General features: G+C 40.2%; 1 protein-coding gene across 10 annotated transcripts in view; it reads right to left on the bottom strand.

Moving 5' to 3' along the window:
- Window positions 1-580: 580 nt before the first annotated feature.
- chd9 (chromodomain helicase DNA binding protein 9) overlaps window positions 581-17,404 on the bottom strand; it is an 88,351-nt gene continuing 71,527 nt past the window's right edge. For 6 of the 10 annotated variants that reach the window (XM_028015032.1, XM_028015034.1, XM_028015037.1 and 3 more), the window contains exons 23-38: window positions 15,303-15,392; window positions 14,066-14,169; window positions 13,687-13,804; window positions 13,542-13,599; window positions 12,231-12,279; window positions 11,811-12,063; window positions 11,489-11,694; window positions 9,945-10,826; window positions 9,150-9,319; window positions 8,204-8,434; window positions 7,092-7,269; window positions 6,603-6,751; window positions 6,261-6,482; window positions 5,999-6,148; window positions 5,545-5,649; window positions 581-4,109 (exon numbers count right to left, since the gene is read on the bottom strand). In XM_028015032.1, the coding sequence (XP_027870833.1) occupies window positions 3,108-4,109; window positions 5,545-5,649; window positions 5,999-6,148; window positions 6,261-6,482; window positions 6,603-6,751; window positions 7,092-7,269; window positions 8,204-8,434; window positions 9,150-9,319; window positions 9,945-10,826; window positions 11,489-11,694; window positions 11,811-12,063; window positions 12,231-12,279; window positions 13,542-13,599; window positions 13,687-13,804; window positions 14,066-14,169; window positions 15,303-15,392 (3,967 nt within the window). In that variant the 3' untranslated portion in view covers window positions 581-3,107. The remainder of the gene's footprint in view (window positions 4,110-5,544; window positions 5,650-5,998; window positions 6,149-6,260; window positions 6,483-6,602; window positions 6,752-7,091; window positions 7,270-8,203; window positions 8,435-9,149; window positions 9,320-9,944; window positions 10,827-11,488; window positions 11,695-11,810; window positions 12,064-12,230; window positions 12,280-13,541; window positions 13,600-13,686; window positions 13,805-14,065; window positions 14,170-15,302; window positions 15,393-17,404) is intronic. The other 4 variants (XM_028015033.1, XM_028015035.1, XM_028015036.1 and 1 more) reach the window with 4 other exon arrangements.

Here is a 17,404-nt window from a genome sequence, read left to right as displayed (position 1 = left end):
ACAGTATGTTCAGATAGATCAAAGTCAGTCAATTAATCTTCTATTACTGTACTATAGCACCTGGTAAACTGTTTGGCATGTAGAAACATTTTTTTACAAAAAATATAAAACTATAACAATGGCTGCCATGGGTCAACATAAAACTGCATGGACCTCAATATAAATGCCACTTAATGGAATGGAGTATTTAAATGAACAGCTGTCATTAGACAAATCATTGCTGCTATTTATTAACTGTGAAGAAAGCTGTTTAAATTGAGGGGATAAGCATCACAAAGTTACCACTATCATTAATGATTATGAAAATGCATTAGAAAAATAAATAGCAAGATATATGACTAATTTTGAATGAATAAATATGCTCATTTATGTTTGCATCAATATAAAGAAAAAATAGAAATATAAAATAAGCCTTGGAATTACTACAAATGACTGATTTAGGCTTTTTTAAAAACCTACTTGAAGAGACTTTGGAAGAAGAAAATAATTTTAGACAACTGGAAATCCATATGTTTCTATAAGAACTGAACACATTAATAAAAAAGCCATCAGGCAAAGTAAAACGCACAGGCACATGGGATGAATAGTCAGAAGAATATGTTTAATAAAAATAATTAAACCTCAATTTCCTCTATAGAACTTCATAGAAAGTAATCCAATAAATTACAAATTACTTTAAGACGCATTTTCCTGCACTACAATAATTATTTTGACTACACAGACCACATCTTGCAAGAATTACAACTTTCCAATGAGAAAAATAAAGACAAACTGACCAAGGTGACATTTTACGGTCTTATCAAGCTTGAACCAAAAATACAAAACCCACGTTTGCTCATCGTGTCCTCCTTTTACAGCAGTAGTGTTTTGTCACTCCCCTTGCATATTGGTCTCTGTTTACTTGCGTCAAGCCACATTATGAACTCAAACATTTCCAATTTGAGTCCTTTTGCGTTCCCACTTCTGTTGTTGCAAGCCCTAGCACACAAATCAATTCACTGAGGCGTCGCTGAGGGGCAGCAAATAATCATTCGATCAGTGGCTTACAGCAGACGGAGCAGTGGCTGGGTGTTTGCATAAGGGCACTACCAGTTAAAACAGAGCAGAGGTGCAGATATACAAAATGACAGTGGTATGTTTTGCTCAGACATAGAAAAATACCATACTGTTAGTAATCATTAAAAAATGCAAGTTGCATTGAAAGCAAACCATGATGAGGTCTATATAGAGCAGGCATACAAGAAAACCACTTTAAAGCAACATTAGAAAACTGACGTGTCTTCAGTCTTTGTGTTCAGACCTCGCAAATTTTTTAAAATTATTATCATTAAGCCCACTGGAGAGAGAGAGAGAAGGAGAGGTGCTACAGATACTTAGGAATTCAACAGTTTATCCAGGGGGCCCTTCTCCTTGGAAATATCTAACAGTCAACGGTGTAACAGCAGTCCTAGAGCAAGCACTGTTGTGCCAGAGATTACAAAAAGGTACTTCGGCTCGAGTGTAGTCCAGTGTTTATGTGTAACCTGGTTACAGCTCTAAAATGAATGTGCGCGGGGAAAGCTGAAGGAAACACACAAGCATGGTGAGTGAGCGGCTCTATGGGAGGATGAGGTGCAGGATAAGGGCACTTCTACATCTAGCTGAAGCTCAGTTTGTCAGCAAAACATTTTTTGTGAATGATAAAATGAGACAAAGCTGCAGACTCCCAGCAACGCAAATTGAAATGATCAAGCCCTTCCTGAAGCAAACCCACCCAACGCTAACTTTAATACTCAGCTATAATGAACAATCAATACAGTCTTAAACAGGATTGATCCATGTTGTGCTTGTGGCACTTGTACTTTTAACACCACAGGCTGTCATGCAACACATTAAACTTCCTTCCTGAAGTCCCGAAGAGGCATGTTTGAAGAAAAAAGAACACTTGTAATGTGGTGTTCACAAGTCAAAACTAGTGAAGCTCCATAAACACAAAAACATTCAGACTGGAAAAGGTCTGGAAGCAGGAGTTACCGGGGCGTGGAGGGAGAAACGGCATAACATAGTCACAGAGGAGATGGGGAAACTTGGCTTCTGACACACATTCACACACAGTCCAGGAGAAACAGACAGACATGCATATGTACATCTGCACAGTGAAGTCAACTCTTTTAGCAAAGCTGAGGTAAAGATGCAGTCAAATACAATGGGATCTAAGGAATAATATCCACAACACTTTCAGGACATCTGAGGGTAAAAGGGCAGTTTTTTTGGCACACAGTAGAAACTGAATATCTGTCAATAGCTGATCATGTCAACTAACAATTACACAAGTGAATATTTGTGTCTTATTTGAGGAACTACAAACTAAAATGTGTCATTCCTAGGGAGTAGGCAAATAAATGTTCTACTGTCAAATTATTTCTGATTGTGAACATTCTACATTTCCCACTCAACGTGTAATCCTGTCTCTAACCTGAATAAGAAAAAAGAAGGGAAGGGATAGGATGAATGAATTGTGAACTGGGGGTGGAAACATGGCAGATGAGAGAATCTACAGCTTCAGTGACATTCATTAGCTGCCCAGGTTATTGCTGACATTATCCAACATCCATCTGCAAAGCCAAAGTGTCAACAAACCTGCAAATGTACTGGCTATTTTACAAGTGAAACCAAAGTGTTTGAAAAGTGTCAATCCTCCCTCCCCAAACAATCAAAATATATTAATAGTACTGCTCAACGAGCAAGTTGATGTAGTTTCATCTTTTTTTTTTTTAATAAAATTAATCCTGACATAATTACAATAATGCCTTTTCTTCTGTTGCAATTGTACATAATCAGGTGGTACAAGTTCACAGAGTTCAGAAAGTCTACCAAAGTCTGGCATGCAAAATGTCTCAATACAAGACTGTACCTTGTGAATAGACATGGACATTTTTTTTCTGGCTCCTTTAAGTCAGTTTTTTTTAAAAAGGTTTTTACAGTCTTTTTTTACACAACGTAGTTAGTTCTTGTATTTACACGTAAAGAAATCGCAACATAAGTGCTGGAAAATCCATATATATGTGAATAAATGTCTACATTTCTAGGCAATACATAAATAAATTTTTCATTTTCTGTTCGTAGGTTCAGTCCTCGTCACTGGAGTCCGAATCATCAGAGGATGAGGACGAGCTCCCGGACTCTGACGAAGATGACTCGGCTTTTGCTGAACCTTCAGGGCCGCTGTTTTCTCTCGGTTCTGCAGATTCCTCGTCATCCTCTTCCTCGTCGTCCAAAGCCTCCTCAGGCGCCTCGTCCTCCTCCTCTTCCTCCTTTCCTGACGGCTGCTCCATTTCAGTCAGGGAGGAATGGGAGGCTGCGGGGGCAGACGGAAGAGGAGCAGCAGCAGCAGATGGAAGGGTTGAAGGGTCACTGTTTGAGCTCTGCAGCTGTGTGGCAGACACAGGAAGGTTAAGGCCTGGAGTGAGAAGCATCCCTGGGTAAAGCATACTGGAGAGTAACAAGGGGTTAAGAGAAAGTGGGTGACTGGTGGCTGCAGAGGCAGCTGAAGCACTTGGTGTGACGGTGGCAGAGGAAGCAGAACTGGAAGTGGAGGAAGGAGTCGTGTTTACGTCCTCTGTCCTTTCTCCTTTGGTTTCCGAAGTGTTAGAGGGGGCATTAGACGGCTCGTATGTTCCGCTGCTGTCGGTTCCCTTCGTCTTCTCTTCGGAACCTCCCGCAGCTTCCTGAGTAGGCTTTCCAAGCATGCTGCTCATGCCGAGCAGGTTTGGCAATCCGGCCATACCAGAAAGCATCATGGGAAACATGGCGGCAAGATTGCTCGCGGCCAGGTTGCTGGCGTCTGGCGGCAGTCCCATGAGGCCTGCAGTGAGCTGCAGGGACTGTAAACTTTGGAGGTTTTGCTGGAAGGCCTGCAGACTGCCGAGGTCCATGCCAGAGAGGAGACCGTTAGCCAGCAGGGAATTTAAACCCAGGGCGGAAGGTGCAGAGCTGGGTGCTGCTGCAGCCGCCGAAGCCACCGCTGCCTTGGCCAGGGGATTCTTTGGTCGGCGTCCTCGTCGGCTCACCTCCTCGGGAACGATGGGTCCAGTCAGGATCCGGTCAAACATGCTCTCAGGGAGATAACCCTAGTTAAACACAACAGATGCACAGGCTTAGAAGGAAAATTAAACGGGCTCAGTTTCTTACAACCATGAATGTGAATGTAACTTATTGGGGCAATGGCAATGCTTTGCAAGGCATTTCAATGCTCTCCTATCCAATGCATAGAAGTCACCTATTATTGTACACCTCAAGATAACTGGCGCTTCCTTTCGCCGTTAATGCAGCTCATACTGCTGTGTGTCCCCTCACAATATATATTTCAACATGTGAGGCATGATTCCATAAGGGGTACTATTACTTTTGTTGGCATTTCAAGTAACCATGGCGAAGTAAGCAAAAAAACGAGCCAAATTCAAATCAAAACAAATTCTAACTGACACCGTTTTCTGTCAGTTATACTCAAAAAGGAGACAGAATTTTGTCTGCCCCTTTGTGTTTCACTCACACTTGATAGTTTTCAGAGAGGATAAATTACCATGGAAATAGAACACTGAGAAGAGCAGAGATGTAGAGAACTACAGAGATTTTTACCTTTGTAAAATTTGCCAACTCTAAATTTGTTGCGTCTAAGCAGATAAGCAGTATTTCAAAATAACTTTTGTTTTATAAACAATAATATTACTTGTTATTAATTTGGTATTAAGAGATGACTGTTTTTTTCTGGTAACAAACTGCCACGAAATAGAAATCAGATTTTTACTTTTGAGTTGAATGTCTATTTTATAACATGTTTACCACCAATGACAAAACAAACCAAACAAAAAAAAAAACATTTTGGTGAATTCTGCAAGATTCACCAACTGCAGAATTCCTACAATAAGATAAGTAGTATTTCAAAAGAGCAGAAGAAATTTTATGTTTTTTGAACACTAACAATATTTATTGTTAATCTGTTGCTAAGAGATGATCGCGTTTTCTGGTAACCAAGTGCCACGAAGTAAACATCTGATTTTTACTTTAGCAAAGTTAAAATGCATTAACATTAGTACAAACATTAGCAGGCAGTGCCTTTTCCCTAGCCCTTTCCCTAAAATAAGCTTTTTAGTTATTTTTAACATTTATTAAGCATGTTTAGCACACTGTATGAAGGAAGTCAATGTAAGACAACGTGCTAGTGATACCCCACATGGCATTGGCAGTAATTAGGCTAACATTAGCATTTTGGCTCATTTTAGTTTATACATTAATTTTAAAATACTGAACGGAGTAAGTCCATGTTACACAACATGCTTATGACTCTCCACATGCTATTGAGTACATTGTAGCTTACAATTAGCATTGATGCTAATTTTTAGCATCAGAACATTGGGTTCCAACCGAGGGGCACACGTTGGCAGGCCCTGTTTAAATTTCGACATACATTTTCTAGTTTTAATTAATGCTTTTTTAAAACAATTGAAAATACTAATGAATGCAGGACTTATTATTGCAAATTGTGACAAAACTACGATGACTCACCGACTGTTTAACCACGTCAGCCCATTCAGGTGGGACCCCATACTCTGGATTTTCCTGAAGGAACCGGCACAGATCCTTCAGAGGAGGAGCAAAAGCTCCACCGATCTACACAAGAGGAAAAAAAACAACCCATGTGAACAACAGCCAACACAGATATTTACACACAGAAAAACTACTCATATTTAGAGTTTTTGCTATTAAAAATCTGCCAAGTGATTGATATGCATTTAGCTTCCCAATACTACACTACACAGTGAAGCATGGTGATGGTAGTTTATACATCATGCTATTGGGGTGAGCTTGTTAGCTGGTTGTTTAATTAATGGGGCAATGGATGAAGCTAAATAGAAGACAATAATATAAGTATTAATCTTTTAAAGTTTTATTTGTAAAAAAACTGAAAATTGGGCACACTTTAAATAAAAAATAAAATAAATAACAGACACAAACTCACCTTGCGAGCATTTCTCCTGTTTATGATCTGGACTCTTTCCTCGCCAGTTAAACTGTTGACGTCGATCTTGTTAGGGTTCCTGCAGCGGTGCCGCTTCTGCTTGGGTCGGCCATCTTGGAAGTGGAACTGCATCTGCATCTTACCTACTCCCTGGAAACAAAACAACAACACACTTGTTGGGAATATTTCAGTAAACTGTGCGTTCCAACATGAATCAGTGCCCTAGAACGGGATGAAAATAATAAAAATAATCAGTACTAACCGGGATAAAAGCTCCTGTATCTGCGACAAAGCCTGGGTGTTCCCTAAGCCACTGGTCTAGGTCTTTCCTCATGGGAGCGTCGTCGCCTGCCAGTCGGGTGCCGTCCTTCAGGTTGATGACGGGGATCCTGGTGTCTGTGTCTGCAGGGATCTGACTGGAGTTCATTTGTGCAGCAGCTCCTGTGATGCCCACCTGGCCGATTCCACCCCATCCTGGAGCCACCTTGACAGACATATGAACATGATGCTGATTTTATTTAAAGTTTACCTCATACAGCTTGCTTTGCAGGATTTCTTTTGTTCAATTTGCAGAATATTAACAAGAGAGATTAAGAAATTTTACCGGGTCAGGAGTAGCAGATGATTTATTCCTGTTCATGAAGAGCAGCTCCATTCCTTCTACATTCTTCCTTCTCCCCCGTCGCTTCTTAACCACTGGCTGGCCGTCCATTACTCCGTTCAACCTCATCTGACCACTAACACCTGGAGTAACTGAAGGAAAGGCACCATGTTTGTCATCGTGTATATTGAAAGAAAGTAAATTGGCATTTTCAGAAACTTCAAAAGTTTTGCCTCAGTTTTATTATAAATTACAAAACTGCAATTTAAGTTAGGTGTTTTATCCTTCCACCAAACTTTCTATTAACATAATTAAATACAGCAATTTGTTAACAGGAAGAAATGCACAGCAAAAACATGATTTTGGTGCTAAAAACCTTTCATATATGCTGCCATCTAGTGGCAGATGAAGAACACAAACACTGAACATATCCAGCTTATCCTCCAACTTAACCCCCCCCCCCCCCCCCAAACCAAACAAAAGAGATCATACCAGTCTGGAAAGAGCTTTGAGGCTTGGTTATGTCTGCCAGGCCTGTGTCCGAAGCGCTCTGCAACTCATGAAGCCGGGCCAGATACTGTTGCTGGGCCTGGGGGCCCTCCTCAGACTCTAGGGGTCTCTTTATAGGCAAGCCCTGCTTCTGGAAGGTCAGCTTCAGACCTCCTTCCTGCTACACACACAGACAGGATCATGAGGGATGACTCGAGGAAAGGCAAACTCATGAAATAAAAATGAAAATTAAATACCTAGAAGGTTCATCTATGACCTTTAATTCATCAGAGATCACATTAGGATGTTCTCGTTTATACTGTTATTTGATTTATTCAACAAAATACAAATTATATCCCATTTTATTCCTCTTGCCTTAACTTTTAAAAGTTTAAAATCTAATCTATCAAAATTTAAACACACATTTATCAAACAATTACAGAAAACACTGTTCAGGTTGTTGTTTGTTAGTAGTGCTGGGACACATGAACACACAGTGGGTAGTGCTGAGCAAGGCAGTGGGTGAAGTCTATTTGTAGTCTGGACTGTGTTGAGAAGCCATGCCAGAGAGATAGCTGCTGTCAGCATGTAATGTCCCAATTTAAAGGTAAAAAGCAGCTATGAAATGAAAAACCACAGCTTTTTTGGAGTCTCTATCAAAAAGCGGCATCAAAAAAATAAGTACAAGCAAATATGATTCCTCCTTGGGTTATAGCCATGTTGCCAACAAGCATATTAGACAAAACCACCAACGGCAGAAGTTCCCATTCCAGTTAGATTATAGGCAAGACCCCTTCAGCGCAGAGGCTTCAAACAGAAGCTTATCATACGCTCATGACTGAATGATTTGTGTTCGTGTAATCACAGCCTGAGAGCCCAATTCAAATAGAGTGTGTGGGAAAAGAGGGGAAGGCTGTTATTAAATTAATCTCTCCTCCTGCCAGGCAGTACAAACCGCTAATCATCCTCAAAGGAAAGCAGGCCGACGGAGAACGAAGAGACATGCTGAACGCGGCAGCTAACAGCGGTCATGGCAGAGAAGAGGAAGGGGTCCTACAGTTAGGGCTGAAGCGTAGGGAGGGGGACGGAGCGAGGAATTGAGAAATCAAACATACATCATTGAGCTTTACTGAGAACTCCTTGTTTTCTGCAACATGCTTGGTCACCTTTGACCCCTGTGGAGAGGCAGAGGGGTCCTCGCACAGGCTGTTGGCATTGTCCAGCAGTTTGGTGGTATAGAAGGAGGCGACCGTGCTGCCGGGCTCGTAAACCCGACGATGGCCAGGCCACTTGCCCTTGAGCACGGCCTGGCAGATGCTGTCCAGACGGTTGATTATCACACGGTCCTAGTCAAATCAAAATAAAAAGTTAATAATAATTTTTAAAAAACTCACCCCTTGGCACCTCAACCCAAGCAGTTATGTTAGGCAATATGAGAGATTAGTATCAAAATAAAATAACTCTGCAATGGGTGATAGCATTTACTAAAGTTAGAAACTCTAAAATCTGATAAACTATTCACTCAACAATTACAATCACAATTAGTATTCATTCAACATGGGCAATGTGGCTTAAAAATAAAATCTCAAATTTGAATAAATTTTTCTTTTTACTTGCTTTCTTTTCGAAAAAGTAATTACAAATTAAAGAAAATGTTTTCAAAAAGCATCTATTTCAATCATTGCTTCTATACAAGGTGAAGTTTTGTTTAATTACAAGGATGTAATAATATTTTGACAATTTGACTTGAAAAAACATCTTAAAATTACAAGAAAAAAGTTGTTTTAATGGGGAGAGATGCTTAGTTATCAGGATCTGATGTGAGCAGCTCAGCTTATGTAGATCTTTCTTCAAAATAGACAATTGTTTGAATGATCATTTCAAAGTCCTGATAATAATTTCATGCTGAAGTTAAAGGATTAAGTATTTCTATTAATTATTAATTGTAAAATTTCATAAGATGCTCTACATTCCTTATTTTAATTCTTTCAAAAACCAAAAATTTTGATTTATCTATCAAATTGTTTTATCGCCCAGGAGTTATAAACAGGAGTTATTTACCTTGGGCCAGTACGATGCAGCCAACATGTAGCCTCCACCCTGGAAAGGATGGGTGGAGTTGTTTGTGACTCCATTCTCAGACACATGTGAGTCTTGCATTTCGTCCTGTGTGGTGCTCAGGGACGCCACGCTGTCCTCATCAAAACCCTTAACACTTGTTGTTACAGGCACTGTGAAAAAAACACCCAATAAAAATCCAACTCAAACTTTAACACTTTGTAAAGCTGAACAGGTTAGGATAGGTTTATGGGCTATTCAAAACATGTTCATTCAATTTCTTGCACAAAATTATTCTTAGAATTTAGGATTTCCATCTGGTCAGTTCTGCCTATTCTGAGCTCTTTTCAGAATAAACTGTTTTAGGGTCTCTTGTTACTTTAAATCCACTTGCAGGTGACAATGGCTGCAAAATTATAGAAATGTACATCTTTGAAAAGCAGAAGTACAGCCTCCAGCACAACCAACAGGAATGTTATGTGGTTTCTGAATGGTAAATCAACAAAACATTTGTGTTTCCAGCAGCCATTGTACAGCATAAACGAGCCGACAAAACACGTTTGAGTAGGTAACGGGGTTTACTGGAGTTAAAGTGCCTGTCAAATTTGACTGAACAATCCGGAGGTTTTTGAAACGGTTTATTTTCCAGACACCAAAAAACCTTAAATTATTCCCAAAAAACAGTGCTTGACTGTTTTTAGAAGGACTAGAAACCCTAATGGAAGTAAAAAAACAAACAAAAAAAAAACTGAATTGAGAACTAGGAAGAATTATTTCTTTAAAATCGGTGTAACTCACCTTTCTTCTTTGCTTCCTCTCCCTCGCTTTCACTGTCATCAGAAGAGGAGGAGGAGGACGACGATGACGACGAAGAGCCAGAGGAGCAAGATGAGGAGGAAGAGGAAGAGCTGGACCCGGAATGTGAGGAGGATGAAGAAGATGAAGATGAGGATGAAGAAGATCGTGATGAAGAGCTCGAGGAGGAACCGTCTGAGTCTGACTCAGAGCCTCGCCGGGCCTCCCTGCGGCCCCTTTTGCTCGCCTTCTTGGGTTTCCTTTCTGTGGAGTTGGGTGTGAGCGGCTTGGTGCGCGCCGCCACCATCTGCCTCTCACTGTCCTTCGCCACAGAAACGGGTTTCTCCTCCAGGCCTGTCGGAGTCGCTGGAGGCTGCGGGGGGCTCCAGCTCTCCCCCTGTCTTTCTTTAATCTCCTCTTCTTCTGAGGCTTCTTCCACTTTAGGCACAATCCCACAGGGATCTGGGTCTCTCTGGGTGGACGGGGGCAGCGGGGAGCCCGTCGGTAACGGTCCGGCAGCCTGGTACTGAGGGAGCAGGAGCGGGGTTGTTGTGCGTTGCTGCTGCTGCTGCTGTGCGGCTTTCACCTGGCTGTAGTTGCGTTGGGCTGCCATGAAGCACAGATCGGGGTCTCTCAGAATGTGGTAATCCGTCCGACTGACGCCGTGCTTTGCGGCGCCGATCAGCAGGTCGCGGTCGTGAGTTCCGGCCTCCCACCACACGGGTAAGTCGGAGCTCATCTGGCACAGGGACAGACGTTCAAACAGCAGTGAATGTCTGAGGACTTGTTCCCTGACCTGGCGAAGCAGCTCTACTCTGTACAGGGTACGAGAGGCTCGCTCTTCTGTGATTGGCTGGATGGTCAGGGATGGATCCACCGCAGAATCTGGAACAAAAGGAGGAAATGACGGTTTTGCTCTAAAGGTACAACCCAAAGGTTTGTTTGTGGCTACAGCTTAAGCGTCACACTGTTTGCCTTCCGGCTAATGATTAACCACATCACCAGGCTACCTCTGAACTGGTGGCACAACTTGTTTACCACAGACTTCTCTATAAAACAATGTCATACAGATGAGAAACGTGGCACATAGCTCTGCTGGTCTTCTTCAAGTTTGTAAAAAATAATAAACTAAGTACACTGCAAAAACTAAAATCTAAGTAAACTTAAATAGAATTAAGAGTATTAATGCTTTGTTTCTTTTCTGACTAGACACTTTTTCTCACTATGAGGTTATTCAATTAGAACATTTCCCTTATTAAAAGTGTTTTGTTCCTTAATAATCTTAATAAGAAATTAAAGCTTGACATTATGAATGTATTACTTATTATGAGGCAGTTTATGCTAGAAACTAGAATAGTTTTCAAAGAAAAGAAACAATAGAAAAAACAAACTTGTAAAAAATTTAAATCAACATCAGAAACATAAATAGCTTGTCATTATAGATTCAATAATTCCCAGTTTTCATTACTTAATTTGATCATTCACAGTCATCAGAAGGCTAAATCAAAACAAGTCATGCATGTTTTTTATGCAAATAAGATTCTGACCTCCATCTTTGGGTGGCAGGCGACACACTCGTCTACACATAGCAGTGAAGGCGCAGAGGTATTTCTGCAGGCTCTCGTCCGTTTTCTTGTGCAGCCGGGCCATGGCCCTGAACTTGGTCCAGTCAAATCGCCCGAGGTTCGGGTCAAAAACGACACCAAAAGTGGACACAACCCGATAAAAATCGGCCTCTTCTCGCCTTGTCCACCTGCAAGAAGGGCATTTAAATAAATAATCAGATGAGAATCCTAATGCGTAACATGAGTCTTGGATTTCTGTTTTTGTCAATATTTCAGTTTTCATGCATTTCATTTGCTTCCTGACCTCTGTTGGCGTTCAATCTTTGCAGCCATCTTGGGGTTGAGTGTGTCTTTGAGTGTGGGGGGCAGCGGGCAGATGGGGGCAGAGAGCATCATGGCCTGCTGGGGTTGAGACTGGGACTGAGTCTGGTGGATGTGTAGGATCTGCCGGCTCTTGGTGTAGCGCTGAGACGCCGTGATCAGTCGTCTCAGTCTGGCCGTCAACACTGAGGGGGAGGGCCAGTAGGAAGTCTGGCCTTCCGTCACTGGAGGTGCGTCTAATTGTAGGAACAAAAATTATAGAGATAGAATCCTATTTTTAGCCATTAAAATAGAAGTAGGTTGTTTTTCTCCTTCAAACTTTGAGATTTGTCCTGTGTAGGAAGGTTTTGCTTTTAATAAATCGTGATAATTCCACTCAGGATTGAAAAGATTTAATACCCACCTCCAGCATTATCAGAGACGACCAAATCTCCAGGGGAAGAGGCGTCATCCTGCGGGACAACAAACTCATTTTAGACACAACTGACTTTAAAAAAGTAAACATATTATTACCACACATCTAAGGTGGTAATACAACAACAGTTGCACTTGTCAGAAACTGCTAACTTTGAATAAAAACAGTAAAAAATAAAAAATAAAATTTCAAACCGGGATTTGATTATCCACATTTAGGCTTCAAAGCAAATGGCCCCAACATGGATCTTTTTTTTTTCTCTCTAAAACATATGTTGATACATTTATGAATGTTGTAAAGTTTCACTGGCTTACAAAACAAACAATTGCTTAAAATATTTAAAACAACAGCTGGCAATCAACAAACAGGATGTCTACTTGGGATTCAACTGCTGGCTCTACCAGAGCAGATAGCTAAGCTAATTAACCAGCTGATACCAGCTTGTTAAACTCCCAGTGTTACTCAACAGCAGAACATATATTCAGTTGAAAATTACTGCGAAATTTAGTACTGCTTTAGTCTATGTCTAAAAAGATCATAAATACATGGTATAAAAAATGACGATTTCACACTTTATTAAAATAATTTTGAAAAATTGCATTACCTAATGTTATCTTACTGAGAGTATTTCATTCTGGTCCAAGCCCATCATGTTGTTTACAAGTTGAATTTTAATAATCCCACTTTACCTGAAAACCTAATTAGTTGCCATGCTATATGTCAATATAGCAAATATGTCAATATTTGAAAATGTTGAAAAGATTAAAGCAGTGAAGCCAGAAGGTGGTGGTGCAGGACACACTTGCTTGTGGGTTTAATCTTAGAAGTGGTGGTAATTTCTAAACAGAATCCAACCTCAGCCTCTTCTTAAATCCTCCTGTCCTTGTCATGAGATACATGACTATGATATTGAATATTTTCTCAATGTCAGAAAATATTCCTGAATGCTGTTTTCATCAAAAATATTTTGTGTGCATCTTAGAATACAGCGAAAGCTCATTTTTAAATCGTTATGGAAGTTTCTTGACACAGTTCCCACTTTCAAATTAGAAATTACACACCACAGCGTGAATAGCTGTCGTAATAATGACAACTATTACTTTCAAGTCAAACATAATGGGGTTCTGATACCACATACTTAAATAAAATGCTAAAAGCTCACATTTGAGTGAGAATGCAGGGATGACAAATAATCACAAAATTGTCAAAAAGTAGGATATAAAGTTTTCTTAATCTTTCTAATTAGTAAAAATGTTACAGCTGACATGACCTTTTAATTTGTATATTTTGTAGACTTACCTCCATGTCGTCTTTCAGAAGAGCTGGAGCAGGCTTGTACTCTGGATCATCCACATCCCTGCATTCAGATTATTGTTGCAGATTATGCAGGTTTTAATAAACAGGGTACAAGCAGAGTACATGTTGGTGCGGTGTGTCTACTCACCCATCCATGAAGTCATTGCCTCGCTGCTCTGCAGCGATGGCCTTCTCATCCGGTCGCCCGACGCGGTCTAAGAAGCACAGAGTTGGGTCTGCACGAATAGTGTTGTACTTCTCATACCCTGGAAGCATGCAGAAAGACAAACACACACCAAATTTAGCAAAAGATAATGCATGGAAACATGTGGATAGTGATCAGGAAATACACACAAGCTGTCTAATTTCCCACTGGTATCAAAGAACTCAAGTTCTGGTTATAAAGCAAATTTATTTGACTTATGTAGATGAGTTAGTGTCCTACAATGCTAATTCTTGCAAAATTTTGATAAATAAGTTAGAGGATTTTCATTTTCACAAATAGTATTCCTTGTTCAGTTTCTCACCATGCTTAAAGACACCAAGCAGCAGACATTTATCGGCGACTGCATCCCACCAAAGGGCTGGCAGCTCTGAGTGGTCCGGATCTGGCACCCAGATCTTTACCTCACTGTGTGATATAAGGAGAGGAAGTTGTTGGAAAACTATCCACATAGAGAAACAAACACAAACTAGGCATTTTAATCAATTTTAATATCTTTTACACACAGTAACAAGTGGGGGGAAACAATAGACCGACACAAGCAGATCATCAGTGACTATAAAACGTCACATCTGACCTTAAGCAGATTGGATTCTGTGTCTCTTCCTCCAGACACTGCTACTTTGATTACCAAACAAAATGCAAAATTTACATTCACCTAAAGAAAATCTTTTCTACAGAAATCACTGTTTATGCAAGTTTTTCAACTCAATTTTTATCTTCCACGTAACTTTCCATTAATATACTTGAACACAACATTCTCTGAACAATCAGCTACCACCCTTTATATGAAAGTTGTCCCTTTTTGTCTGAGAACAACTGTCAGGTCATATTTAATTGACTAATTTTCTGATATAAATTGGAATTAACAAAAATAATTGGTTAAAATTTTTATGTAATGAATCTGTGGTGGTTTAACTTTTTATAAACAATTTTGTTGAGATGCAGATTTTTTTAAGTGCTGTTTTTTTTATTCAGAACATAAAAGTCGTTCTTATCATGTTGCCTCAATTTGCTGCTAATAAAAAGACTAACCCATTGCAGAGAGATTTATTATTAATCCCACAACACAAAATAAGCCTTGACTCCTACTTTTACAGTCAACTATGGTTTCAAAAAGACATAGCAAGGTTGAACACATCCAAACTAATTTCACCAGCAGGGGGTGCTGTGCATCCATTACAAAGAATATTATGAATGTGTTCTACCTTCAACCAGTTGATATTAGATGCAAATGCACACATGTTCAACCCAGAGAGAAAAAACTATTTCAACATTAAGGCTGCTTCAAACTAAAACTGTTGGCTTTAAGCAGCTTTACTGTCATCTTTGTAAATGTATGAAATCTAAACAGTCCATCTGACCTCTTAAACTTCAGCTTTGTGTCTAAAGTTAACTAGCAGCGCTGTGATTTAGGACAGTTTCTGCTTCTTTTGTATATAAATTATTTTTAAAAGTCCCATACAAAGTTCAGTGAGAGATAATTTATTTGAGTGGAGGCATCTGAGCTGGACATCTAAATATGCTGAAGATGAGCTCACCTGGAGTCCCCGCCGTCTAGCACCTTCTGGGCCTGACTTCCTATCACCTCTTGTTTCAGGTAGTAGAGCATTCTGACCCGGAGCAGCACCCTACGGAGAGAAAACCCGGCTGGTCACAACAAAGCCCCGTCCACCCACAAAACGCTGAGAAAGCAGATCCAACACACCCACTAAATACAATGCAAATGAGCGAAATGTGTGACAATCGAGCTGTAATCCAAAGCTTGTACTGTACAGTCACAGTCCAACAATTTTACTGCTGTACTCACACATTCAAATCAAAAATACATCTGAATTTTCCCCTGTTTTTTTATGAAACTTCCTTACATTACTCCCCTATTTGGTCAGGCAAAATTTAAACGTCTAAGCAACATTGAATAAGAAAACAGTGTGATCAATTGACTTGGTGAAACAGTTGAGACAACATCGTAAAACAGCAGCATCTCTCTGCAGCTGTCTTGTAGAGAGGAAGGCTGGGAAGTTAAGGCTGACAAGCCAGAGACAGCGTGACTCACAGGGGAGACATTAGCTCTATAATGCATGATCGCACATCACAGACGTCAGCTTGGAGTGGAGACGCGCTGAAGTGGTGGGAACTGTGGAGTGCCAATCTACATTATAAAACTGGCATGATATGAGAGGGTTTTTTTCCAGATGCAGAAAAAAATATGACCACTTAAAATGATTTTAAAGAAAGTCTGTCTTGATGCCTTTAAATCGCTTTTGGAAAAATGTGATATTGGGATTTCATAAATTGTAAAAGTTGTTTTTTTTAGCATGCCAATGAAGTTTAATCCTTCTTATGTGCAACCATTTAAATTTTGTTGGAGCGTATATATGTAAAGAAGATTTAAAAAAATAAGTGACACCTTCTATGTAAAGAAAAATTTAGAATATTTTCTGGACAACAGAAAGCAGAAATACAAATCAGTATTCAAAAGAACCTTTTAAACTTTTATTTCTGATCCCGATGCATTTATTAGGGTAAATATTAAGTCTCTACCCACACTTCTTTCAAAAACACTGTAAGCTTTGCTTTGCCACACAGTAAAGCCATGAAGAAAAACTAGACTCCTCCTTGTTTGGTCGAGGTGGCATGGCAGGGTTGAAGTCAACCCTCTGGTAAACCTCTAAGTCAACAAGAGAGGTAATCACAGACCTGAGTTAGTGAGAACAAGTGACGAGAGGGAAGGCGTAGGCAGTGGTCTGCTTTAGAGAAGAGTATCCCTCCCACTAGCTATTTCTGCCGGACTTCATATATAGTGCAAACATCTGTAAAAATTCAAGACTAAAATTTTGGAAAATATCTGTCAGATTAAAGTAATTTCGCAAATAAAAACAGCACAAGCTGAACCATTTTTCAAATCTTGTCACATTTCTTAATTGGATTTGCTTCTCATGTGTGACCTTGGTCTCAACGTTTTTGCTGCGTCTTTAGGTTTCGTCCCAGTATTACCTTTTAATCATTTCCATCCACCCTACGTCGCCTCAGAACAGCTTCCCTGTCCATGATATAGAAAAGAATCCCCACAGCATGATGATGCCACCACCATGCTTCACCATGTGAATGGTGTGTACAGGGTTAAGTGAAGTGTTATTTCACCTTCACACGCAGCATTTTACATGTAGCTCAGAAAATCTTTTTATTTTAGTGTTATTGGGCAAGAGCCCATTCTTGCACATTTTACTCTGTCTCAAACATGGCAGTGATGAAACTGTTTTTATTGACAATAACCATACCCATAAAGGCCAGATTTGTAGGGGAGTACAACAAATAGTTTTCCTGTTGACTGATTCTCCCATCTAAGCTGTGGATATCTGCAGCTCCTCCAGAGTAACTATGGGCCTCTTAGCTGATTTTCTCTTTTAGACTACGATTACCCACTCTGTCTCATTTTCAGGTGACGGAGTTAACACCACGACTATGAAATGTACAAAGCTTGGATACCGTTTTCATAACCCAAGTCTGCTTTTGACGGTCTTGAAATTTTTTTCACATTTTGGGACTTTACCGCCTCCCCAGGTAAAGTCCCGCTGGTGATGGAAAACATGAAACGGCACAGCAAACCTCACCAAAACATTCTGTATCGCTTAGTGGAAAC

This window comes from Xiphophorus couchianus, chromosome 4 (assembly GCF_001444195.1).
Source record: "Xiphophorus couchianus chromosome 4, X_couchianus-1.0, whole genome shotgun sequence".
In the NCBI taxonomy this organism is placed as follows: domain Eukaryota; kingdom Metazoa; phylum Chordata; class Actinopteri; order Cyprinodontiformes; family Poeciliidae; genus Xiphophorus; species Xiphophorus couchianus.
The sequence above is the reverse complement of the archived record's forward strand: the minus strand, read 5'-3'. Positions and strand labels throughout refer to the sequence as shown.